The 27,402-nt window shown below is 35.3% G+C and overlaps 1 protein-coding gene and 1 pseudogene across 3 annotated transcripts in view; one reads left to right on the top strand and one right to left on the bottom strand.

Annotated features, from left to right (window-relative positions):
* SEC23A (SEC23 homolog A, COPII coat complex component) overlaps positions 1–27,402 on the bottom strand; it is a 66,773-nt gene that overhangs the window by 26,963 nt on the left and 12,408 nt on the right. For all 3 annotated transcript variants that reach the window (XM_054589703.1, XM_054589622.1, XM_054589784.1), the window contains exons 7-13: positions 26,861–27,005; positions 24,271–24,429; positions 22,566–22,681; positions 10,536–10,659; positions 8,788–8,868; positions 7,680–7,769; positions 6,261–6,367 (exon numbers count right to left, since the gene is read on the bottom strand). In XM_054589703.1, coding sequence (XP_054445678.1) covers positions 6,261–6,367; positions 7,680–7,769; positions 8,788–8,868; positions 10,536–10,659; positions 22,566–22,681; positions 24,271–24,429; positions 26,861–27,005 — 822 coding nt within the window. The remainder of the gene's footprint in view (positions 1–6,260; positions 6,368–7,679; positions 7,770–8,787; positions 8,869–10,535; positions 10,660–22,565; positions 22,682–24,270; positions 24,430–26,860; positions 27,006–27,402) is intronic.
* LOC129064368 (uncharacterized) lies at positions 7,176–7,275 on the top strand (annotated as a pseudogene).

The raw sequence follows: 27,402 nt of genomic DNA on the forward strand, positions 1-27,402 counted from the left end.
TAGTTTGATATCAGGTAGTATGATTTTTGGAACTTTGTTCTTCTTACCAAGATTGCTGTGGATTTTTTGGTTCCATATAAATTTTTGGAATATTTGTTCTAGTTCTGTGAAATATGCCACTGGTATCTTGATAGGAAATGCATTGACTCTATAGATTGCTTTGGGTAGTATGGAGATTGTAATGATGTTAATTCTTCATATCTGTCAAGGTGCTTCCACTTACTGTATCTTCTTCAATTTCTTCTGAGTACATTCTTGGTTAAATTTACTCCTAGGTATTTTATTCTTTTTCAAGCAATTGTGAGCGGAGTTGCTTTCATAGTTTCCCCTTTTGAGTATTCTCAAATTCTTTATTGGTGCATAAAATTCAACTGATTTCTGTATGTTTATTTTCTTTCCTGCTGCTTTACTATATTCATTTATAAGTTCTAGTAGTTTTTTTGTGGAATCTTAAGGGATACAGTATCATGTCATCTGCAAATAATGAGTTTTACTTCTTCCTTCCCAATTTCAATACTTTTAATTTCTTTTTTTTTGTCTGACTACTATAGCTAGGACTTCCAGTACTATGTTGAATAAGAGTGGTGAAAGTGGACATCCCTGTTTTGTTCCAGATCCTAAGGGAAACACAGAGTTTTTGCCTGTTGAGTAGAATGTTGACTGTGGATTTGTCATCGATGGCCTATATTACATTGAGATATGTTCCCTATCTTCCCACTTTGCTGAGAGTTTTTAGCATAAATGGGTGCTGGATTTTATCAAATGCTCTTTATCTATTGATATAATTGTGTGGTTTTTATCTTTTATTTCATTTATGTGGAGTATCACATACTGATTTGTAGATATTCTATCAAATTTGCATCACCAGAGTAAATACCAATCGATCATGGTGTATGACCTTTATAATGCATTGCTACATCCAGTTTGCTACTATTTTCTGGAGAATATTAGCATCTATATTCATCAAGGGGACTGTCCTTTCTTTTAGTGTCATTGCTTGTTTTGGGGATTAGGAAAATGCTGGCCTGGTAAAATGAGCTTGGGAGTCTTCCCTACTCTTCAATTTTTTGGAATAGTTTGAAAAGCACAGGTGTTAGTTTTTCTTTGAATATTTGGTAAAATTCACCTATGAAGCCATCAGTTCATGACTTTTATTTTATGATAGTTGTTTTGATTACTGCTTCAAATTCATTTTTTTTTTACTTTTCATTGTTATTCTATTACAGTTGTACCAATTTTCCCCCTTTCCCTCCTCTGCCCAGCCCACCCCCTGCTCCCATAGTCAATCCCCACACCACTGTCCATGTCCATGGGTCATTCATACATATTCTTTGACTATTCTCTTCCCCTTCTTTTCACCATGATCACCCTCCAAATTCTCTTCTGTCTGCTGTCAGTCTGTTCCACATTTCCATGGCTCTGGTTCTATTTTGTTCCTTAATTTATTTTGTTCATTAGATTCCTCTTAGAGTTGAGATCATATGGTATTTGCCTGTCACAGAATGGCTTATTTCACTTAGTATAATAGTCTTCAGTTCCATCCATGCTGTTGCAAAGGGTAGGAGTGCCTTCTTTCTTTCTGCTGCTTAGAATTCCACTGAGTAATTGTACCAGAGTTTTTTGATCCACTCATTTACTGATGGGCACGTAGGATGTTCCAGCACTTGGCTATTGTAAATTGCACTGCTATAAACACAGAGGTGCACAAGTTCTTTTGCATTAGCGATTTGGGATTCTAGGGAATATTCCCAGCACCAGAACTTCTGGGTGAAAAGGCAGTTCCATTTTTAGGTTGGGTTTTTTGGTTTGGTTTTTTTTTTTTGAGGAAATTCCATACTGTTTTCCGCAGTGTCTACATCAGTCTGCATTCCCACCAACAGTGCACTGGGGGTCCCCTTCTCTCCACATCCTCACCAGCACTTGTTGTTTGTTGAGTCATTAATGATGACCATTCTGAGAGCAGTGAGGTGGTGTCTCATTGTGGTTTTAATTTGCATCTCTCTGATGGCTAGTTATCTTGCGCATATTTCCGTATGTCTATGGGCCCTCTTTATGTCCTCCTTGGTGAAGTGTCTATTCATGTCCTGTGCCCATTTTTTAATTGGGTTGTGTTCCTGGTGTTGAGTCATATGAGTTCTTTACATGTTTTGGAGATTAAACCCTTGTCCAATGTATCAGTAGCAAATATGTTCTCCCATACAGTCAGTTTCCTTTTCATTTTGATGATGGTAGCCATGCAGAAGCTTATTAATTTAATGTAGTCCCATTTGTTTAGTCTTTCCTTTATTTCCCTTGCCCTGTGAGTTGTATCAGCAAAAACACTGCTACATGGAATATCTGAAATTTTACTGCCTATGTTTTCCTCTATGACTTTAATGGTGTCACAACGTATATTTAAGTCTTTTATCCATTCTGAGTTTATTCTGGTATATGGTGTAAGTTGGTGGTCTAGTTTCATTTTTTTTTAGATATACTAGTCCTATTATACCGACACCATTTATTGAAGAGACTATTTTTACTCCACTGTATGTTCCTGCCCCCTTTGTCATATATTAATTGACCAGACAAATGGATTTATTCCTGGGTTCTCCACTCTGTTCCATTGATCTATGTGTCTGGTCTTATGCCAGTATCAGGCAGTTTTGATTGTAATGGTCTTATAGTATAGTTTGATATCAGGTATTGTGATACCTCCTACTTTGTTCTTCTTTCTCAACATTGCTGAGGCTACTGGGGTCTTTCTTGGTTCCGCATAAATTTTTGAAATATTTGTTCTAGATCTGTGAAATATGCCATTGGTGTTTTAACAGGAACTGGTATTGAATCGTGTTGAATCTATAGATTGCTTTGGGTAGTATGGACATTTTAATGATGTTAAATTTTCCATTGCATGAACACAGTATAACCTTCCATTTGTTTGTATCTTCCTCAATTTCTTTCTTCATTGTTCAATAATTTTCTGAGTACATAGCTTTTACCACCTTTGTTAAATTTATTCCTAGGTACTTTATTTTTCTTGTTGCTATAATAATGGGATTTTTTCCCCTAGTTTCTCATTCTGATAGTTCATTGCTGATATACAAAAATGCCTTTGATTTCTGAATATTGACATTGTAACCCACTGTTTTCCTAAATTCACTTATTAGGTCGAGTAGTTTTTCGTCGAGACTATGGGATTTTCAATGTACACTATCATGCTGTCTGCAAACAATGACAGTTTTACTTCCTCCTTTCCAATTTGGATGCCTTTTTATTTCTTTTTCTTGTCTGATCACTGTGGCTAGAACTGCCAGTATTATGTTGAGTAAGAGTGATGAAAGCAGACACCCTTGTCTTGTTTCTGATCTTAAGAAGAAAGTTTTTAGTTTTTGCCTGCTGAGTATGTTGGCTGTAGGTTTCTGATATGTGGCCTTCATTATGTTGAGGTATGCTCCCTCCGTTCCTACTTTGCTGTGTGTTTTTATCATAACTGAGTGTTGTACCTTATCAAATGCTTTTTTCTTCATCTATTTATATGATTTTGTGATTTCTCTCACTTGCTTACATAGTGCATTATGTTTATTGATTTGTGAATATTTTACCATCCTTGCATTCTGAGGGTGAATCCCACTTGATTGTGGTGTATGAACTTTTTAATGTATTACTGGATCCAGATAGTTTTTTGATATTTTAGCTTCTATGTTCATCAGAGATATGGCCTGTAATTTCTTTCTTTGTTGTGTCTTTACCTGGTTTTGGAATTAGGATGATACTGGACTCAGAAAAGGTTTAGGTGTCTTCCCTCTTCTTGAAATTTTTGGATTAGTTTGAGAACAGGAGTTACTTCATATTTTTTTCACATCTCTAGGCTATTTTTTTTTAATTTAATCTCTTTTGTAATTTTTTTCATTAGCATTAAGTCCCCTTATAGTTGTTAAATGTTTGATAAAATTCACCTGTAGAGCTATCCAGTCCAAGGCTTTTGTATGTGCCTGGAGTTTTTTGATTACTGCTTCAGTATCATTAGTTGTAATATGTCTTATCAGATTTTTGATTCTTCCTGATTCAGTTTTGGAAAATTTTATGTTTCTAGTAATTTATCTATTTCCTCCAGATGGTCCAGTTTGTTTGTGTATAGTTGTCCATAATATTTGCTTACAATCCTTTGCATTTCTTTGGTGTCAGTTGTTACTTTTCTTTCATTTCTGATTTTTATTTTGGTCCTCTCTTAATTATTCCTTACTAAGTCTGGTAAAGGTTTGTGAATCTTGTTTATCTTTCAAAGAATCTATCTTGGTTTCACTGATCTTTTGTATTGTTTTTTTTTTTATTCTATTTTTGTTTTTTCTTCTCTGATCTTTATTATTTCCTATCTTCTACTCACTTTGGGCTTTGTTTGTTGTCTTTTTTCAAGTTCCTTTAAATGTAACGTTAGATTGTTTATTTGAGATTTTTCTTATTCCTTGAGATAGGCCTGTCATGCTATAAATTTCCCTCTTAGGACTGCTTTCCCTTTGTCCCACAGATTTGGGGTTTGCTATGTTCTCATTTTCACTTGTTTCAAGGTATCTTGATTTTTCCCTTGTTCTCACTGTTAACCCATTCCTTGTTTAGTAACATTATTTAGCCTCATTGGTCTTTAATTCAATTATTACTGATAAAAATTACATAATTAATTTCACTATGTAACCCCGGCTGCTGTGACTCAGTGGACTGATCATCGGCCTGGAAACCAAAGATCACCAGTTGGATTCCCAGTCGGGGCACATATCTGGGTTATGGGCCAGGTCCCCAGTTGGGGGCATGCAAGAGACAACCTACTAAAGTTTCTCTCCCTCTCTTACTCCTTCCCTTCACATCTCTCTGAAAATAAACATTTTTTTTATTTGTTAGAAATAAAAATAAAAACTAAATGAATCACTATGTATTTTTTTCCTTCATGTTAATACACTGACTAAAACCAATTTTAAGTTATTAAGTGAAAACTGTATGCTAAGTGATTAATATTATGTATAAAATAGCAATAATTTATTAAGTTAACATTTTCTATAAATCCAATCCATCAAACTGATCCTGGGTAGCCCCAGCAACAATTTTGTTTGTCTGTTTGTTTACTATTTCACTGGCAGCACTTCGTAATACTTAAGCTGACCCCAGTGCTAAAGTACTTAACTTTATGCCAGTCTGCAATAATAGACTTCTTGAAAAGGTAGACAACTTTTACAGTATTCAAAGCTATAAGAAATGATCCCAAGGGAATGCAGGCAGTAATATGTTCAAAATTTTTCTCCCTCTATTTTTAATTTTTTTCAAATAATTTTTTAATATTTTCCAAATAACTGACAACTATAGTTACCTCAGTCTGTGCTTAATTTTTCTCTTTTGGAAACTGTAACTCTCTCAACAAAGGTAGGACATAACTACCTTACACAAACACACTACCCTATAACATTAACTGTTAAGAGACTTTCCCTTTTGTGATCTTGACCAGTGCTACTCAAAGTATGATATTTGAACCCAGTGCCAGTTCACAATGAAATAAATGAAACTGAAGTAAATGTTTATAAACTTTTGAGTAATTTAACAAAATAATTTTATGTCTGATGAATTTAATAAAAAATAGGGACTTGTATTTTGAATTGTTTTTTGAAATTTCATTTTTCTATTAATATGTTACATTGTATTTAATAAAAGTATTAGTCTCCAATGGACTGAGTGGGGGTGGGGAAGCATTGGCCCTTCACCACAGATATTTTTAGGGCTAGTCTATCCCACAGCATCATATTGGAGACCAAGTATGTTCAAGTCTTTTCCATTCCACACCCTCTCCCAAAGTACTCAATCCATAAAGCATGTGGTAAATAAAGGTTTCATAAATGAATTAAATGACTGACACTTGAAAAATATATATAATGATAAAAGTAGCTAAGAATTTTATTAGTAATTGAAAAGTAATGCTATTAATTATTGTGCTGTTATTATATATGTACTCAATGCATCATATATATTATTATGGCCTATTACTGGATAATACTAGCTTTTCTCCTCTCAGGGGCATAAGGTAAATAAAAGAATGTAGAATGTATCTAGGAATAGAGTTTTAAATTGTTTTACAGTTCTTAACAATGAATATTTTAACAAATAAGCTGGGCTAGAAAGAAAGAAAACGCTATTAGTTATAAATGTGCATTTTCTCGTCATTCAAAATAGGAACCCAGTTTGGGAGCACAATCCAGAATACTTTTGGTATGTTAATTAAATCTATAACAAATACAACTTACTTCCTCGCAATGGTGGTCACGCGGATGCGTCTCTGCCCACTTGAATGCTGATACTGAGTCACGAACTGAATTGCACCACGCCCTCCTTGAGGAATTGGAGCATTATGCTGTGTAGAAGTAAAAGAGTAAAAACTAAGCGAAATCTATTATGTTGTTGGCATACAGTCATTGACTGCACATCCTAACATAATAAAATTCATTCTAATATCAAGTAGAATGAAGTTTTTTACAGTACAGAACTGTAATATGACACATTCAAAAAAATGGATTTGGGGAAGGGGGTAAATGATGAAGGATAAGAGGAATGAGTCCAGCTAGGAAATCAATTTCATGTAATACACAATTCAGAAGGACATGAAAGAACAAAATGGAGGGAGAAGTGTAAAGAAATAGATAAGGAAAGGTGTGAGGCAATTTTGCCTAACAGTAAATGGAAAGAGAAGCTAAGTCCTACTTCCCTATATAAAATGAAAACAGAACTTTTAGAAAGATAACAACATGATGAACAGATGACCAATAGAAAACTGTTAATGAGAAGAGAATAGTAACTATAGTAATGATCCTCAGCAAGAAATAGCAAGTAGCCAGTAGGAAAACTTTCTTCATGCCTTTTGACAATAGACTTTCTTGCTTTGGTTTTGTTTGTTTTGGTCCCTAAGAGCTGTTATCTTTTTCACAAATTTTAACTGTTAAAAAAAAAAAAAATTTCTGCATCTGTCTTACGAAGGGTGATTTTTAATAGTCTGTAGTTCACTTTATGCTTAATAACTGTGGTACAAAAGTCAGTAATTTATACATTAAATCATTTTTAATAATGATAATTTCTTTATATAGTAAAAAAAATATCTTTCCAAATATTGGAACCTTTACCTTCCAATTTTTTTCTATGGAATTTGAAATATTACACTTTCTTGAGCTTGCTTCAGCAACACATACACTAACATTGGAAAGATACAGTTTAGCATGGTCCCTGTGCAAGGATGACAGGCAAAATCATGAAGCATTTCATATTTTTTAAACAAACAAAAAAAAACTTTCCTCTCGGATTCATGTATCATTACCTGAACATACCTTGTGACAATCAGGAGCTGGATACCAAATTACAAAAATGCATAGCTGGAACAAAATTTAAGATTTTACCTATGCTTCAATTTTATACTTTAAAAAAAAAAAGTAAGACTAACTTGGGTTGCCCAAGGTTGGGCATGTGTAGGTTTCTCTGACATCTCTTTCTATTATAGTATGTCCTCTCACCAAGGAGTTTATCTTTGAAAAATAGAAAATAACAAATAAAAACTCTAAAATAGACTAAGCCTTGCCTCATATTTACTATTGGAAGAAAAAATACAAAATATTCATGACCTAAATTAAGTACTTGTTCAAATATACATTTCAATATTCAAATATAAAAAGTCATACCTGATTGACAACCTCAAAATATATTGCTAAGGTTGTACTGGGACTAAGCCCACATATCTTCCATTGACAAGTGCCACCCGTTCCTATCTCCTGAAAAAAAAAACAACAAACATAATATGTTTGAAAACTAGACAATATAATTTATTACTGTAATATATACCACGGTGAAAGGGGGAGAGGAATAAAACCTCCACAAAGAGGTTTTCTAACAAATTCACTGAACATTAAAACTTAAGATTTTGAAAATCATATAAATCATGAAATTAAGCAATTTTTACACAATAAAATTATAATAAAATTATAAAATGATTCAAATTTTTGCTAATTGCACAAGTATTGATGCAAGTTCTTCATATTATAGATTTTAAAGGATATACCATTTAATGAAATAATTACAGTATTATCCTCCTATCCAACTATTTAGTATGTGTAAAGAGATACTGACTTAACACATAATATATGCACCTATGAACACAGGCTCTCTGGATCAGAACTGTGTATTTTAAGCAGTCTTACACTCAAGAAAATTTCTAAGATATAAATCTTTACCATGTGAACTGCTTAAAATTAATTTTTAACCCAGTCACTTTAAGATGATTCCCCACTTTGTGTTACTTGTCCCATCATCCTTTCTATAGCAACAGAACAGAATTCTATCATTTTTAAGTGTATTATACCTCCATTAGATGGAATAATAAGAAAGGAATTAAAACAAGTCTGTCTAATTTGCGTATTTTGTTGTAAATTCTACTAACAAAATAATTTCACAATTAATTTTGATTTTCAGAAGTCTCCAAATTTCCAAATCATAATTTGTTTTTTGTTTTGTTTTGTTTTGTTTTAGGTACACTGGGGCAAGGAGTAACTTAGGCATAAAAAATAGAAGACTGGTGACAGTACAAAAGTTTTAATTTAGGGGTGGGTGGTAAAAGGGGTAGTCAGAAAGGGTAACCACAAATAAAGGTGTACCAGTGGAGGCTGAACCACATTCTACTGAAAAACAATCCAACAATAATTTTAAAAGGATGCTATAGGCTGACCCCAGGTCTCTGTTGGTTCTGTCATGAGAATTAAACTGTATTTTCTTTTTAAAATAAAAGTGACTTACATTTTCAGACACACAGGGTCCTTTAGAATTGAGAGACACACAGGGTCCAATAGCTCCTGAAATCTTTATTTCCCTTGAAGTCTACAAAATAAAAACACAGTATACTGTGATGTGCTCAAAGATAACCTCAAACATTGAACTGTAAATATGTAAGAATAAAGACATTCTCCCACATTTAAAACTAAAAAGTCAATAAAAAATATACTAAAATAAAATAATCAATCAGTGGCCCTAGCAGGACAGCTCAGTTGGTTAGAGCATCATCCCGCTATGCCAAGGTTGCAGGTTTGATCCCCAGGCAGGGCACACACAAGAATCAACCAATGAATGCATCTCTCTCTCTCTTTCTCTCTCTCTCTCTCTGTCTCATTCTCACTCTTTCTCCTCCTCCCTCCCTTCCTCTCTCTCTCTCTCTAAAATAAATAAACAAATGTTTAAATAATCAGTAAGCGCTTCTGTGTTAACTCCCAAATTTAAAATCTAGCCTGACCTAACTTTAATCCTCTAGTTTCAGCTGCCCAGAGATCATCTCCATTTGGTAACTCACCCTCAACTCACCCTCAATTCAATAGCATACCATACCCAAAATTCATATGTCCTAACCCCAAAACCTTAAACACCTTCTATTTTTACTCCCATAGAAAATCTGTCATCAAGATTGGTTATTTTCCAATCTCCACTGACATCAAAATTTAAGCTATTACTTATCTTCTATCTAAAAAAATTAGAAGACTAATCCAATTTTCTTATTTAAGGTTTTTCCTGACAAATGCTGAATGTGCCTGTCAGACAAATTCTACCCAAGGCACAATCAACACACAGAATTAAACTACTTCCCTTACATTCCAATACAAACCATTCACTCTCACTGGGCAGCTTCCCCAAACACACTGTGCTGATTCTCACCTGCGTCTCTCCTCACACTAGGCTGACTAAAATGCATTCTCCTCAGCCAACTTAAATTCTGTCATCTTTCAAAAACCAATGTAATCACAATAAAATCATTTCTTTTTTAGGATAAATTGTGTCCCAGATACATTCATTTTTTTTGTCCCTAAACCTTTACAGCACTTTCATAACCTACTATTTCATTCTATCATATTAACCTTGTCTTTCTGTCAAAACTAAGTTTGTTTATAAGAAGACTTGTTCTTTAGATACCCTTTGCAATCGCTATAATTTCTTAGCTTAATGCTGAACATTTAGCAAGCATTCAATAAATAACAACATTAATAAGAAACATTTAATCAAAATTCGAAATCAATGTGTCCTTGTAAAACTAGGTCTTCGGGTTTTTAAAATTCAAATTTGAAATGAATGACAAAACATTATCAACAAACTACCAACCATAAAACAATTACTGATTATACAAGTAGAATAGCACAGGTTTCTCATAACTTAGATACCAATTACAGCAACCTCAAAAAACCTAGCACTAGCATAAGCAAATTCAGCACTAAAAAAGATCAAGCACACAAAAAAAGTCAAACTTTATATAAAGAAAAACACAAAGTTAAGGCAAATTTTACCTATATCTTCTTTTCTAAGAAATACTCGAGTAAAATTTCACTGTCCGTTTAATAATGACATTTTTCTAATTAATGAAATCTCTAACTCTGGGTTTCAATACAATATAACCATGATTTTTAGAGAATATGTTAAATTTGATTAATGGTATTTTAAAATTATGATCAAGCCTACAAATTTCTTTTGATAGCATACCACCCACATCAAGTTTTGGTTCTTACCTTTATTTCTAATGTACCACCAAACCCCATTTTAAAATGTCCATGCATGTCTTTGGTAAAGACTCTCTGAAAAGTTTGCTTGAATAAGGAAGTGTTGAAAGAGTCACCCATTACCATGTATCCTCTGCATGGAAAAAACAAAAAACAATGCATATGACCCAAGTTGTGAGTTCATGTGTTAAAACCAAAAAACTAAGTTACCTCTCAGTATTACTAACAAATTTTAAAGATATTTCCTAAAATGTGCTACATTACCATTAATTTTTTTTTAATTTTTAATTTATTTATTTTTAGAGAGGGGAAGGAAGGGAGAGAGAGAGAGAGAGGGAGAGAAACATCAGTGTGTGTTGCATCTTGCATGCACCTTGCTGGGGACCTGGCCTGCAACCCAGGCATGTGTCCCAGACTGTGAATCAAACTGGCAACCTTTTGGTTCGCAGGCCAGCGCTGAATCCACTGAACCACATGAGCCAGGGCTGATTTTGAAAACTCACATATTTGAGAATGTACTCAATGCACAAATAATCTAAGTTCTGACGGTTCCTGAGTACCCCTGACACTTGCATGTTCTCAGTAATTTTTAAAAATTCTTTTTTAAAGAGGTAACACATTCATGCATTATAAAATTCAAAAGTTGCAGAAGGGTATACAGTAACAAATGTGCTTCTCCTACCCAACCCACCCTGTTCTCCACACTGGTGAAGATACCTGACAATTTACAGCATGCATTCTCAATCTTAATAATAACGTATATGTGTGTATGTGTATATGCATATGTTGTCTGTGTGTGTCATATCAAAGATAGTGTTACACCCAGTGAATGAGAGTAGAGGGGCACTGAGGGACTATTTTCACTTTATGTGCTACGGTACTGTTTAATCTTTTTTCAGTAAGCATGTACCTATTATAATTTGTTTAAAAAAAACTGACTGTCAAAAACTATTCTGATTGTGTATATGTACCACATCTTCTTTATTCAATCCTCTATCGAAGGACACTTTGGTTGTCTCCAAGTCTTGGCCACTATGAATAATGCTGGAATGAACATAGGGGTGCGTATCTCTTTGCAAATACATGTTTTCAATTTTGGGGGTAACAACCCAGGAGAGGGTTTGCTGTGCCGTAGAGTAACTCTATTCTTAATTTTTTGAGGAACCACAATACTGTTTTCAATAGCAACTGTACCACTCTCTATGTTCCCAACAGCAGTGAATGAGGGTTCCCTTTTCTCCACAACCTGTCCAACACTTGCTATCACTTGTCTTGTTGATAATAGGAGTGAGGTCGTATCTCATTCTAGTTTTCATTTGCATTTCCCAAATAGCTAGTAAAGTTGAACATCTTTTCTAATATGTGTTTGCCGTCTGTATGTCTTCTTGGGAGAGGTGTCTGTTCAGGTCCTCTGCCCACTTTTCAATTGGATTGTTTGTTGGTATGGTGTTCAGTTTTATGACTTCTTTATACATTTTGGATATTAAACTTTGGTGGAGCTATTGTTTGCAAATGCTATCTCCAATTCAGTCAGTTGTTTCTTTGTTTTGTTGTCAGCCATTAGAAAAGACAAAGTAACAATATAGATAGACCTTGAGAATTTTATGCCAAGTGAAATTAAGTCAGACAGAAAAAGCTAAGACCCATATGATTTCACTCATACATGGGATATAAAACTGAAGCTCATGAACACAAACAACAATGTGGTAGTTGCCAGAGGGAAGGGAGAGGGAAGGGTGGGGAATAGAGTAGAGCCTAATGTATAGTGACAGAAGATGGTTTGAGCAGAAGCAAGACGGCAGGGGAGTGAATGGAAGTCACCCTGACCTCCTCCCAGGACGAACCTGGACTTACAACTAAATTGTGGAGAAATAACCTAGAACAAACAACTGAATAATAGCGAGAGAGGAGCCTTTTAACCTCAGACAGACAGAAGAACCAGCTTTAGCAAAACCTGGCTGGTAAGGAGTGCGGTAGACACTTGAGAACACTGGCTGGGCACCCTCGGGCAACATCACCACAGGGATATTCAAACAGCCAGCTGGATGCCGCTGAGAAGAGCGGGGTCTAAACCATAAGCAGGGATCTGCAGCCTACACCATGAGAGTCCAAAAAGGACACAGAACACCCAGCTGTGAAAAGCGGCAGGGTTGCTCTCTGCCAAAGATGGGTGGCTAGAGACGCAAACTCCCACTTAAAGGGCCAACACATAAATTTTTATTTGCAGCCACTTACACTGGGCTCCAGCAAAGGCAGGGGCAAAGTTTGCTAGAGACGACTGAGCAGAGACTGGGGAAGGAGGCTTTGGGGAGAGAACTAAGGGAGTAGCCAACAGGAACCCAGTGCTGACTCATCCCTCATAGAGGCAGCATCCATCTGGCTCAGGCAGACCATTCCCCTGAGCAGCAGCAATATGAGGAGACACAATAACCCTGCACCCAGGAGGGATTCTGCCCTGTCCCTGTGGTGATTAAGCCTGACAACTGAGTACACAATGACAGCCAAAGATAGTAGATCTCTGGATAAAGGGGTCACAGACTGGTCTACAGGAACTTGAGGAAAGACTGGAGACAGAGGCTTTGGGGAGAGAACTGAGAGAATAGCTAGCAGAATCCTGATGCTTACTCCACCCGCATACAGCAGCAGCCATCTCGCTTGGGGAGACTACTCTCCTGAGCAGCAGCAGCTTCAGGGGACACAATAACCCTGCCTCCAGGACAGACTCTGGTGCCTAAGACTGGCTGCTGAGTGGAGAGTGACTAGATTAACACCTGAAGGAGAGAGCCACAGACATTAGATTCCTGGAAGTCCTGAACAGACTGCCTAAGGTCACGCGAGGTCAACATCTGACATCATCAGGGGCAGATCCACAAAGAAAAAACAGAGGTCTCCTACCATAGAAGTTCTAACCGCAAAGTCAGAATATCAAGACAGATCAATTTAAGAAGCAGAAGCAAAAAATAAGAGACTCATAAATAATGGGAAGACAAAGAAACACCCCCCCCAATTGAAGGGAAAGGAGGAATCGCCAGAAAGAGAAGTAACTGAAATAGAGGAAAGTAAACTATCAGATATCGAGTTCAAATCAGTGGTTCTAAGGAAACTCAACGAGCTCAGACACTATTACAAGAAATTGCAGGGAAACTATGAGGAATTTACTACAAAACTCTATCAGCATAAAAAAGGACAAAAAACCTATCAAGAAGAGGCAAGAGGAAATGAAGATTTCTGAATTTAAGAACACAGTAGAAGGAATCAAAAGCAGGCTAGATGAAGCAGAGGACTGAATCAGAGAGCTGGAGGACAAGGTAGAAAAAAGCTCCCAGAAGGAGCAAGAAAACAAAAACAAGACTCAAAAAGAATGAAGAGGCGTTTAGGAAAATGAAGGACGACCTAAAACGTAATAATATTTGTAAAATAGGGATACCAGAAGGAGAAGAGGAGGAGGAAGGGGATAGAGAACCTGTCTGAAAAAGTAATGATGGAAAACTTCCCTAATTGGAGGACAGAAAAAGTCACACAAGTCCAGGAAGCACAGAGGGTCCCATTCAAGAGTAACCTAACAAGGCCCATTCCAAGATACAAAATAATTAAAACACCAAATATCAAAGACAAACAGAGAATCCTAAGGGCAACAAGGGAGAAACAGGTAGAAATATACAAGGGAGGCCAGTATGGCTAGCAGATGATTTCTCAATAGAAACACTACCAGCCAGAAGGGAATGGCAAGAAATACACCAAGTAATGAAAAGCAAAGGCCTGCAACCAAGACTGCTCTACCCAGAAAGACTCTCAGTTAAAATGGAAGACAAAATAAGGAGTTTCTCAGATAAAAAACAGCGAAAAGAATACACCTCCACCAAACCAGCACTGCAACATATGCTAAAGGGACTGCTTTAAGAAGATGAAGAAAGAGTAAGAAAGATAAGAACTACAAAGAAAAAAAATGAATAGGTACTTATCAATAACTTTGTATGTAAATGGATTAAATGCTCCAAACTAAAGACATAGGATGGCTAAATGGATAAAAAACATGACCTGCACATATGCTGTCTATAAGAGACCCACCTCAGGACAAAGGACCTACACAGACTGAAAGTAAAGGGATGGAAAAAAATATTCCCAGCAAATAGACAGGCAAAAAAAAGCTGTGGTAGCAATACTTTTATCAGACAAAATAGATGTCAAAACAAAGGCCATAAAAAGAGATCCGCAAGGACATTTCATAGTACTCAAAGGAAGAATCCATAAAGAAGACATAAACATTGTAAACCTGTATGCACTCAACTATAGAAGAAAAATCTTGGAGGACTTCAAGAAAGATACAGACAACAACACACTGACAGTAGGGGATTTTAACACCCCACTGTCAAAAACGGATAGATCTTCCAAACAAAACATCAACAAGGATATTGTGGAACTGTACGATGCATTAGATCAAATGGACTTAACTGACAGAACCTTTCATCCCAAAGAAGCAAAATACACATTCTTTTCAAATGCACATGGAACTTTTTGAAAGACAGACCACATGATAGGACAGAAAACAAGCCTCAACAAGATCAAGAAAACTGAAATCGTAACAAGCATTTTATCAGACCACAAGGGCCTGAAACTAGATACCAACCTAAAGGAAAAAAATTAAAAACATTCAAATGCATGGAGACTGAACAGCATGCTATTCAACAATGAATGGGTTAATAATGAGGTCAAGAAGAAACCAAAGTTTCTGGAAATCAAATGAGAATGAACACACAACAACCCGAAGCATATGGGACACAGCGAAGGCAGACCTGAGAGGGAACTTCATAGCAATACAGGCCTACCTAAATGAGAGAGAAACATTTCAAATAAACAACCTAATCCTACATCTACAAGAACTGGAGGAACGACAACCAACAAAGTCCAGAGCCAGTAGAAGGAAAGAAATAACCAAGATTGGAGCGGAATTAAATGACATAGAGACTAACAGAACAATTCAAAGTAACGATGAATCCAGGGCCTGGTTTTTTGAAAAGATAAACAAAATTGACAAACCATTAAGCAGACTCATCAAGAAAAAAAGAGAAAGGACCCAAATAAATAGAATCAGAAATGAAATAGGAGAAATTACAACTGATACCACAGAAATGCAAAGGATTTTAAGAATTTACTACGAACAACTGTATGCCAAGAAACTTGAAAACCAGGGTGAAATGGACAAATTTCTAGAAAAATATAACCTTCCAACACTGAATTAAGCAGCAGCAGAAAGCCTGAACAGACCAGTAACAGCTGGTGAAATTGAAGCAGTAATCAAAAAACTCCCACCACATAAAATTCCTGGACTGGATGGTTTCACAGGAGAATTTTACAAAACATTTAAGGAAGGGTTAACCCTTACCCTTCTCAGACAATTTCAAAAAATCCAAAAAGAGTGAAAACTCCCAAGCTCTTTTTATGAGGCTAGCATCATCCTAATCCCAAAATCAAATAAAAATATGACCAAGAAAGAAAACTACAAGCCAATATCAATGATGAACATAAGACACTAAAATCCTCAACAAAATACTGGCAAACCACATCCAGGAATACACTGAAAAGATCATCTACCGTGATCAAATCAGATTCATCCCAGGGATGCAAGGACGGTACAATATATGCAAATCATAAACAGAATACATCATATAAACAAAAGGAAAGACTAAAAGCATATGATCATATCAATAGATATAGAAAAAGCATTTGATAAGGTATAGCATCCATTTATGATAAAAACTCTCAGCAAAGTGGGCGTAAAGGGGGCATACCTCTACATAATAAAGGCCATATATGAAAAACCTACAGCCAACATCATACTCAACGGGCAGAAACTAAAAGCTTTTCCATTAAGATCGGAAACAAGACAAGGTTGTCCGCTCTCACCACTTCTATTCAACTAGTATTGGAACTTGTAGCCACAGTGATCAGACAAGAAAAAGAAATAAAAGGCATCCAAATTAGAAAGTAGGAAGTAAAACTATCATTGTTTGCAGATGACATGATAGTGTACATAGAAAACCCCACAGACTCTACTAAAAAACTACTCGGCCTAATAAATGAATTTGGCAAAACAGCAAGATACAAAGTCAATATTCAGAAATCAAAGGCATTTTTGTACACCAAAAATGAAATATCAGAAGCGCAAATCAGGAAAAAAGTCTCATTTGCTGTAGCAACAAGAAAAATAAAGTACCTAGGAATAAATTTAACCAAGCAGGTAAAAGACCCATATGCAGAAAACTACACAAAACTGAAGAGAGAAATTAAGGAAGACACAAATAAATAAAAGCATTTACCATGTTCATGGATTGGAAGAATTAATATCATCAAAATGTCCATACTACCCAAAGCAATTTATAGACTCGACGCAATCCCTATTAAAATCAATGGTGTATTTCACAGACATAGAACAAACGTTTTGAAAATTTATATGGAACCATAAATGACCCCGAATAGTGGCAGCAATTTTGAGAAAGAAAAACGAAGTGGGAGGGATCACAATACCTGACATGAAACTACATTACAAGGCCACTGTAATCCAAACAGCCTGATACTGGCATAAGAACAGACACATAGATCAATGGAACAGAATAGAGAGCCCAGAAATAAACCCATGTCTCTATGGTCAATTAATATTCAACAAAGAGTGAAAAGCATAAAATGGAGTAAAAATAGCCTCTTCAACAAATGGTATTGAGAGAGCTGGACAGCTACAAGCAAAAAATTGAAATTCGACCACCAACTTACACCCTACACAAAAATAAACTCAAGATAGATAAAAGACTTAAATATAAGGTGCGATACCATAATAGTCCGAGAGAACATAGGCAGGAAACTCTCAAATATCTCACACAGTAATTTTTTCAGTGATATGTCCCCTAGAGCAAGGGACATAAAGGAAAGAATAAACAAATGGGACTTCATCAAAAATAAAAAGCTTCTGCACAGATAAAGAAAACATCAGCAAAACGAAAGGGTAACCATCAATATGGGAAAATATATTTGCCAATGATACCTCGGACAAGGGTTTGATCTCCAAAATATATAAAGAACTCAACAGCACTGCACTCCAGGAAGACAAACAACCCAATTAAAAAATGGGCAAAGGACCTGAACAGACACTTCTCCAAGGAGAACATACACAGGGCCCAGAGACACATGAAAGGGTGCTCAACATCACTAGCCATCAGAGAGATGCAAATTAAAACCGCAGTGAGATATTACTTCACACCAGTCAGGATGGCCATCATAAACAAATCAGCAAACGAGAAATACTGGCAAGGTGGCGGAGAAAAGGAAACCCTAGTATACTGTTGATAGGAATGCAGACTGGTGCAGCCACTGTGGAAAACAGTTTGGAATTTTCCCAAAAAGCGAAAAATGAAACTGCCTTTTGCCCCAGTGATTCCACTGCTGGAATTATATGCTAAGAGTCTCAAAATATCAATTCAAAAGAACCTATGCACCCCAGTGTTCACAGCAGCACAATTTACAATAGCCAAGTGCTGGAAGCATCCTATGTGCTCATCAGTAAATGAGTGGATCAAAAAACTATGGTACATTTATACAATGGAATACTATGAAGCAGAAAGAAAGAAACAAACAAAAGAAACCAAAAGGAAGGAAGGAAGGAGGGAAGAAAGGAAGGGAGGGAGGGAGGAAGCTATTACCCTTCACAACAGCATGGATTGAACTAGAGAACATTATGCTAATTGAACAAAGCCAGGGGGTGAAAGACAAATACAAGATGATCCCACCTATAAGTGGAACCTAATCAACAAAACAAACAAGAAAAATATAACCAGCAACATTGGAAGGAAAAACAAACCGACAGTAATGAGGGGGAAGGGGAATAATGGGGAAAAGAAGGGGAAGGATCAAGTCAAGAAACGTGTATAAAGGACCCATGGACAAAGCCAAAGTGGGGAAGGTTTGAGGATGGGAGTCGGGGTGGATTGGGCAGGGGAAATTTGTGGCGGGAAAATGGAGACAAATGTATTTGAACAATTAAAAAAATAACTAATTAATTAAAGAAAAGAAGATGATGGTTTGACTTTAGAGGGTGGGGACATAGTGCAATATACAGATCTAGTATCATAGAAATGTACACTTGAAACCTATTTGATCTTATTCAATGTCACTCCAATAAACGTAATAAAAAGTATTAATAAATTAAGTAAAATAGATTGCTTAGTTATACCAAAAAAAAATAAAAAGTAAAAAACTACTCTGAGATACTATTTCCTCTCTAAGCAAAAATCACAGTGCGACAACATACTCTGTTAGAAATGCTGCAGAAAAACAGGCACTCACATGTACTGCTGATGGGAATACGAAATACTGCAACCCCAATGCAGGAGACCTTGACAATATCTAACAAAATTACGTATGTATTTTCTGTTTAATCCAGCCACCCCACTATTAGGAATTGATCCCACAAATATTCTGGCATAACAAAAAAAAGGAAAGCAAAATATATGCATAAAGCTACTCAATGCAGCACTTTTTATAATAACAGAATATTGGAAACAATGCAGATATCCATCTCTTAAGAAACTAGCTGAATAAAATAGGGCACATTGACATAATGGAGTCATACACTGCTACAGAAAGATTTCCAGGATAGATGTGAAAAATGCAAAGTGGTGGAAGGTGTGTAAAATTTTCTATTTATATAAAAAGGGATAAAAACACTCACAAATGCATATACATACAAATATTCACATGTATTTGCTCATATTTTAAAAACATTTAAGTAATTTTAAATAAAATGTAATCAAAAATTAAAATAGGTAAAAAATGAAAGCTGATGTGCTATAATTAATAATAGTTTTATTTTTGATAATGTTAAGTCTTCATTTATGCTATCTCTGATTTTATTTTCTGTTTGTTACTGGTATATAAAAATATAGTTGAATTCTGTATATTGATCTTGACAACTTGACATACTAATTCTAACAGTTTGTATTGAGTTTCTATGTAAATTTCTTCCACAGTTTCTACTTTTACAAACATGTCATCTATGATCACCTGTTATCACTAAAGTTGATAATGCATCCTATAGTAATGACAACTTACACCGCCCCACTTATCATCTTCCTTTTACAGCAAACCTTTCTATACCCTTACAACTCGTTGCAGCCCTTGGTCCAACATTAGCATCACCAAGGATCTTTCTCAAAAAGTATAATTTCAAGACCCACGCTATGCATAGTAAACCCAGAATCTGTATTTTAACAAGATACCCAACTGATTTGTACATGTGAAAGTTTGGAAAGTTCTCATCTATATCAGCTGCTCCCAACTACCTTTGCCTGTTCTTTTTGTAATTCACTCTAAGTCACCTTCACTGCCTTTAGGAAGGTTACCAGTGACGTCCCCAGTATTACATTCTACAACATACAATCTTAACCATTTTTATTGCTTTAAAAAACCACAAATATTCTGACAACTCCCATATTTATACATCCAGGCCAAACCTATCTCCTGCATTCTAGGATGTATGTAATACCCAACTGCCTACTTGACATGTTCTCATGGGTGTATATTGGCACTTTAAACCAAACATGTTCAGAAATATACTACTAATCTCTTCCCCAAATACTCTTCCTCCCACAGTCTTATCACTTCAATAAGGGCAACTCAATCCTTCTAGGAAACGCCTTTGATTTCCTCGAACCCCAGATCCAATCTATCATCAAACCCTCTGTCTTCTAAATATATCCAAAATCCAATCATTGGTATTCCTGTATCCCAACACAGTAAGTCCTCATTTAACACCAACAGGTTCTTGGAAATTATAACTTGAAGCAAAATGACATATAACAAAACCAATTTTAACCACAGGCTAATTGATATAAACACAAGTTAAGTTCCTATGGCATATTTCTGGTCACAAAAACATCACCAAACTTCTAAAGAAAGACCCAAAACACTTCTAATGTTAAACACTGAAATAAATATGAATCCATTTAAGAAAGATTAATAAAACAAGAAAGATCACTCTTTTCCAACCTGTTTATACTGATTCAGGTTCAGGAGTGACCGGAGCTTATCCCAGCAGCTCAGGTACAAGGCAGGCACCCACCCTGGACAGGACACCATCCCACTGCAGAGCACACACACACCACACTCACTCAGACTGGCACATTTTAGACATGACAATTCACCTCACTGCACATCTTTGGAATGTGGGAGGACACCAGAGTTCCTGGAGAAAATCCAAACATGAGAAGAATGTGCAAACTGCACACAGAGGGTGGCTCCAGACAGGAATCAAATGTTTTTCTTTACTAATGTTATAATAAAACAATGCTCAATGATACAACTGAAGTGAGATGATCCCTTTAGACCATTGTCAGATCACATCATTCTCTGCTGAAAACCTTCCAATGACTTCCCATCTCACTCAAAGTAAAATCCAAAGCCCTAACAACAGTCAAGGCCCTCAGAATCTGCCCCTCTCACTTACCCTTTGGCCTCCTTGCTATTTCTCAATCACCAGAGATACATTCTCAACTTGCACTTGCTATTCCCTCTGCTTGGAACACTCTTCCTTTCTATGTGCACATGGCTCACTCTACTTCTGCTTAGTCTTTGCTAAACCATCGCCTTTAATGAGGTCATTCCTCCTCACCCTATTTAGAACTGCAAACCCCTATCCTCATTTCCTGACTTATTTTTCTCCCTAACATTTATCACCACTTGACACACTATCTATTTTACTAGTCTCTTCTCCTTTCACTAGAACTGTGCATCCCACATGTGGCTAATTGAATGAAAATGTAAATTAACTCAAATTAAAAACTCAATTCCTCAGTCACACTTGCCATATTTCAATGAGACAATGAAGAGAGTATGTCCAATAGAAAATTACACTGAACAGTCGTACAACAGAAGATAAGCTCCATGAGTGCAGATTTTTATGTTTGGTTCACTGCTGCATCTCCAGTACCTTTAACAGTTTGACATATAGTAGATTTTCATTAATAATTACTAGATGACAGCATTAAATAAATAAACCTGAAAATAAATTGACATACCTGAGTTTTTTAAAATCTAATTAAATTATCCCAAAACTCCATAATGACTGACTGCCAATGAAAGAGAAACACTTCCCAACTTATTCTATGAGGCCAGTATTACCCTGATATCAAGACAAGGACATAACAAGAAACTACAGATCAAGATCCCTTATGAAAACAGATGCAAAATCCTCAACAAAATACAAGCAAATCCAATCTGGCAATATATAAAAAGAATTATTCACAAGGTAAGATTTATCTGTAAAAAAAATTACTGTAATACACCATATTAACAGAATAAAGAACAAAACTCAGGTGACCATCTCAATAGATGTAGAAAACGTATTTAACAAAATTCAACACCATTTCATGAAAATAAAAAATTCAACAGACTAGCAATAGATGGGGAAGTCTTCAACCTGATATGGGCATTTGCAAAACCCACAGTTAACATCATGCTTAATGGTGAAAAATGACACAGTTTCCCAATAAGATCAAGAATAGGCAAATCCATAGAGAAAGTAAATTAGTGGTGGTCTAGACTGAGAAGGGAGGGGGAAGAGGAAGGAAGGAAGAGTAGGGAATGACAGCTAATGCGTTCAGAGCTTCTTTCAGGGGTAATATAAATGTTCTAATATTACATTATGTGATGGTTGCTCAACCTGTGAATACAGTAAAGAAAAAAAACCACATTAAATTGTACATTTAAATGGGTATATTTTATGGTATGTGAATCATATCCTTAAAAAGCTGATAATATAATGATTATAGAATATTAAGATGAGCTTTTCAAACAGAATTGTACCTTTATAACTATATTTTACAAAAAATTTAAAGTGAAAGAAGTATCAAAAACTGTTGACAGCTGGTGCCATGAAGTGGCAAGATGATGGCTGGCTTTCTTTTTTCCCCTAAATTGTCATTACTGGTTCATATTTGTACACTGTCATTATTAGTTTATAACTGCAAAAACTATAAATATATACATACATACCCAGTAAGGTTGGGACAGCATTTCATCTCCAGGAGACCTGTCTGATCTAATGCACATGCATAGATATCAATAACATGACCAGTCGTAGCAGCTCGATTAGCCAATGCTTCAAAATGCTACAAAAGATTTTTAAAAACAAATAAAATTAATGTACAAACTAATCATCCTATAATTCTTTTTTCCCATTAATAGATTAAAATGATCTAAGAAATACTAAAAAAAAAATCCATAATTTAAATGTAATCTGTTAAAATTTAATTTTATATGTCTCATAAAATAATACAACTTCTCTAAGTCTGCTACTTTCACATTCTTTAAAAGCAGTTCTTTCTAAATACAGTGGACTCCCTTTATCCATGGTGGATTATGCTCTAAAAGCCCCAGTGGGTGCCTGAAACCACGAAATCCTGTATGTACTATGTTTCCTCCTATACATACATACATACCTTTTCACTGGAAGGAAGCACTTTACTGCTTCTCTTCGGCTTATCCAAATTGCCACCATCACTACTCTTGTGCTTTGAGGCTATTATTAAGTAAAAGTTGACCACAAGTACTAGAATACAGTGACAGGTGTGAACACAAGAACTAGGATACCATGACAGAGATGGCTACTAAGTGACTAAAGGGCAGGTAGCATCTACAGTTTGCAAAGGGATGATTCACATTCACGGTGGACAGCACAAGATTTCATCACACTACTCAGAACAGTATGTAATTTAAAATATATGAATTGTTTATTTCTGGAATTTTCCATTTAATATTGTAGTTTTGGACTGCAGCTGACCATGGGTAACTGAAACTGCAGAATGCATAACCAAGGATAAGGGAAGACTACTGTACACTAAATTACTCTAAGCCTGAAGGAAGGCACACTGCACAATTGCTCTTTGTACATAAACACTGTAGAACAACAACACAGAACTCTTTTTCCTGGCTAAATCCACACCTAAGTAACAAAAACATCAAAAACAGACATAACAAAGGCAGTTAGATAAAAAATATATAAAACATTCTTGAGCGCTAACAGAAATTTCAAGCTCAAAAGGGAAATTAGGTGGCAAGAATAAAAGCATTCATTATGGAAACAAAAATTACTTTTTATTAATTACAGTTAAAAATATATGATAAATAATGACTACCAAAAAGAAATATGAGAAAATATAGCACAACTAAATTAAAATTACGAATGCTAGAGAATTTTTTTAAAAGGGGCACAACAACAGACAAAACCAGCTTAATGGAGTCGAAAATAAACATTAGTGGAAAATGTACTAGCAGAAATACAAATAAAACTTAAAGTTACACGAAGAGAAAACAAATGGCAAAAGAAAAAAAAAGACTATTCAAACTATGAAAAATATACATATCTAAATACAGTCTCTTGGAAATGAAAAATTAGAGAATCCAAGTTTTTTGTAACGGGAAATATATTCCTTAACATAAATATTAAAAAAGGCACACAGGGTTTCTCTCAGGAGTAATCTTTAAAGAGACATGTATTGGTATGTACTATTAAGTTTTTAAACATTTAAAACCAGAAAAATTATAATGTAAGTTATCAAGAAAGAATACTATTTTTCCAATTCTGAACAGCAGATACAATATCAGACTTCATAATACCGGATTTATCACAAAATATTTGTATTCTTTTTATCAAATGCATTTTTCTAATAAGACAAAAAGACTTAAAAACCACAATTACCTTAGTCCCCTTTTTAACATATTTGGCATTGTCCTTTTCAATGTCATGCCGTGATCTTATAGGTGTCTTCAATTCATCACCAACCACCATTCCTGGCCCCTGAGTGGCTGGACCGCCAATGAATATCATGATACGGGCACCAGTGTTGGGAAAAATACACTATCAGATAAAAGTAACTCATCAAAAGAGTTTAAGGGAAAACACAAGAATGTACATTTCTGATAACAAACTATGATACACAGCTTCTAAAAAACAGGATATCATACATTTTCCAAGAAATAAAATAATCAAACATTTAAAATAGAATTTAAAAACAAAATGTTTGAATACCTTTCTTTTAAAGTCCTCTACTAAATAAGAGACTTCCTAATTTTAAAATAAAACCTGACAGAACCTACCTTAACCAAATGATCAAAGTTAACTAACAGCAGCAGTAATAAAACAAATCAACATCATGAGCTTCCAGATGCATTGCACAAAGCAGAACACAAATCAATTATGTAATATTCCTGAAAAGTGTATAACCTAAATCTACTCATGAGGAAAGATCAGATAAACCCAAATTGAGACTTGTTCTACAGAATAACTACTCTACACTGTTAAAAATTATCAATGTCATGAAACACAAGAAAAACTGAGGAACTACTACAGATTAAGGATGCCAAAGAAACCTAACAATTGTATATAATGCATGATCCAGGATTTTTTTTATTTTTTATTTTTTTTGCTATAAAGGGTATTATTGGGGTAACTGGTAAAATCTGAAAAAAGTTTACAGATTAGAAAATTGTATTATATTAATCTTAATTTCCTGATTTTGTTAACCAAACTGTAGTTAAGCAAAAAAAAAAAAAAAAAAGTTTCTGTAATTAAGAAATACACACTGAAGTATTTATAAGGAGCATTGTGTTTTTAACTAACTTTCATATGGCTTTCCTAAAATTTGTTAGTGTGAAATATAGATACATATAGAAAGATTAATATAAATATCAAGAGAGAAGGAAAAATCAAATGTAATAAAATATTAGCACTTGAGAAATCTGAGTAAAAGTTCAATTAATCTTTAAACCTTTTTCTTAACTTTTCCATATGTTTAGAAGATGTTGTCAAAGTAAAAAGTTAAAAGAATAATGATAGTAACAAATTATAACTCACTGTATAAAATAAGAAGCCTGTGAGTCCACAGTGACATTAATAAATAAGTTGAAAGTTTGATGAGTAAGGGGATATTTGCATGGTTTCAAAGATTCTCCCATCTAATGTTTACTAATTACAAAGAAAGGGGAAATAAGAATAATTTTACAGGGGGAGCAGGGTAAAAGGAAGGGAAGGGGAAAGTCAAGGAACATATAGCAAGGACTCATGGACAAAACCAAAGGGGAAGAGTTGAGGGAGGGAGGAAGGGAGGGGCAAGGGAAAGTGGTTGGGGGTAGGCAGAGACAAATGTATTTGAAAAAATTAATTAATTTAAAAAATTTTAAAAAAAAGAATAATTTTACAGAGGAGAAACCTAGGAGATATAACCTTAATGACCATCGAAATGACCATCACCAGTGATGGGACAAATAAACATCATGTGCTACCTTATAGGATGCAACAAAAACAAAGCATTACTTCTGAAATATACGCAAGACCTCAATCTAATTGTGAGCATACAAGACAAACCCAAGTTGAGGAACATTCTATAGAATAACTGGCCTGTATCTTCCTAAGGGTCAAAATCATGCAATTCAAAAAAAAGCTAAGGAACTGTTACAGACTGATGGGCACTAAACAGACAAAATCACTAAATGCATACCTCTGAACTAAATTCCTTTATTGAAAGAAATAATTGGGCCCTGGCTGATGTGGCTCAGTGAACTGAATACCGGCCTGTGAACCAAAGGTTCACTGGTTCAATTCCCAGTTGGGGCACATGCCTGGGTTGCAGGCCAGGTCCCCAGTTGGGAGCACACAAGACACAATCACACACTGATGTTTCTCTCCCTTTCTTTCTCCCTCCCTTCCCCTCTCTCTAAAAATAAATGAAATCTTTAAAAAAAGAAAATTATGGTAATAATCAGCAAACTTGAATGAGGTCTGAGGTCTGAGAATTACATGTAGTAACCTATTAGTGTTGATATTCTGATTTTAATAGTTACATTGTGATTATAAAGGAGACTCTAATAGGTTTATAGGAATTGCAACCATGGGGTGGGGAATATTATGTCAGCAACTCAACCTCAAATAATTCAGGGTAAAAGAAGTTCTTTGCAACTTTTCTGTAAATTTGAAAGCATTTCAAATTTTTAAAAAATTTTTAAATAACTCTTTCCTAATTATAATGTTAAGATTTGTGTAGTATAAAATTTTCAAATTCTACTTAAAAGTAAAACTGACCTTATCCTGTCACTGTTAACATTTGAATGAACATCCTTCCAAAAGCCTCTCTATACACAAAAGGATATTCTGCAGATCAAACTTCAAATAAATAAAATCATATACTTGCTCTCCTATGACCTCATTTTTTTTCACTCAACATTATCTTGTGCATACCATCCCATACACAGACAAACACATGTGCATTCCAAAACAATGCTATTGTCACTACCTCAAGTAGTCCTACAGCTATGGAAAGTGCCACCCCAGAGGAACGCAAAGGTCTCTTTCCCTGAGGTACAGGCCAAGGGTCTCTCTGCAGTTCCCCCAGAAGATCTGTGAGATTCATGTCTATTTTCTGTACTGGCTGCAAGAATCTGTAAAACAAAATTAAAAAGCCATTTATTTGTGGGTGAGGGTTTAAGAAACAAACTATCTACATACTTAAAAAGAGAGAAAAATAATTTGAATACACAGTAGACCAGTGGTTCTCAAGACTATTGTGTACATCAGAATTGGTTCCCAGAGGGCTGGCTTTAACACAGATTGCTGGTTCTGCAGTGTTGTTTCAGAAGATCTGGTGTAAGCCCAAGGAATCTGCATTTCAAACAAGTTCCCAGGCGATGCTGACACTACTGGTCCAGGAACCACACTTTGGCTACAACTGCTATTCATGAAATGGTCAAACCAAGTATTACTTCAGGACTGCAACTTTCATTTACCAACCTACTAAGTTTTAAGGTTATTGCAATAATTATGAGAAGATACATGAGC

The sequence above is a fragment of the Pteronotus mesoamericanus genome, unplaced genomic scaffold (assembly GCF_021234165.1).
Source record: "Pteronotus mesoamericanus isolate MK-2021 breed Mesoamerican mustached bat unplaced genomic scaffold, CSHL_Meso_final contig_100, whole genome shotgun sequence".
NCBI lineage: Eukaryota > Metazoa > Chordata > Mammalia > Chiroptera > Mormoopidae > Pteronotus > Pteronotus mesoamericanus.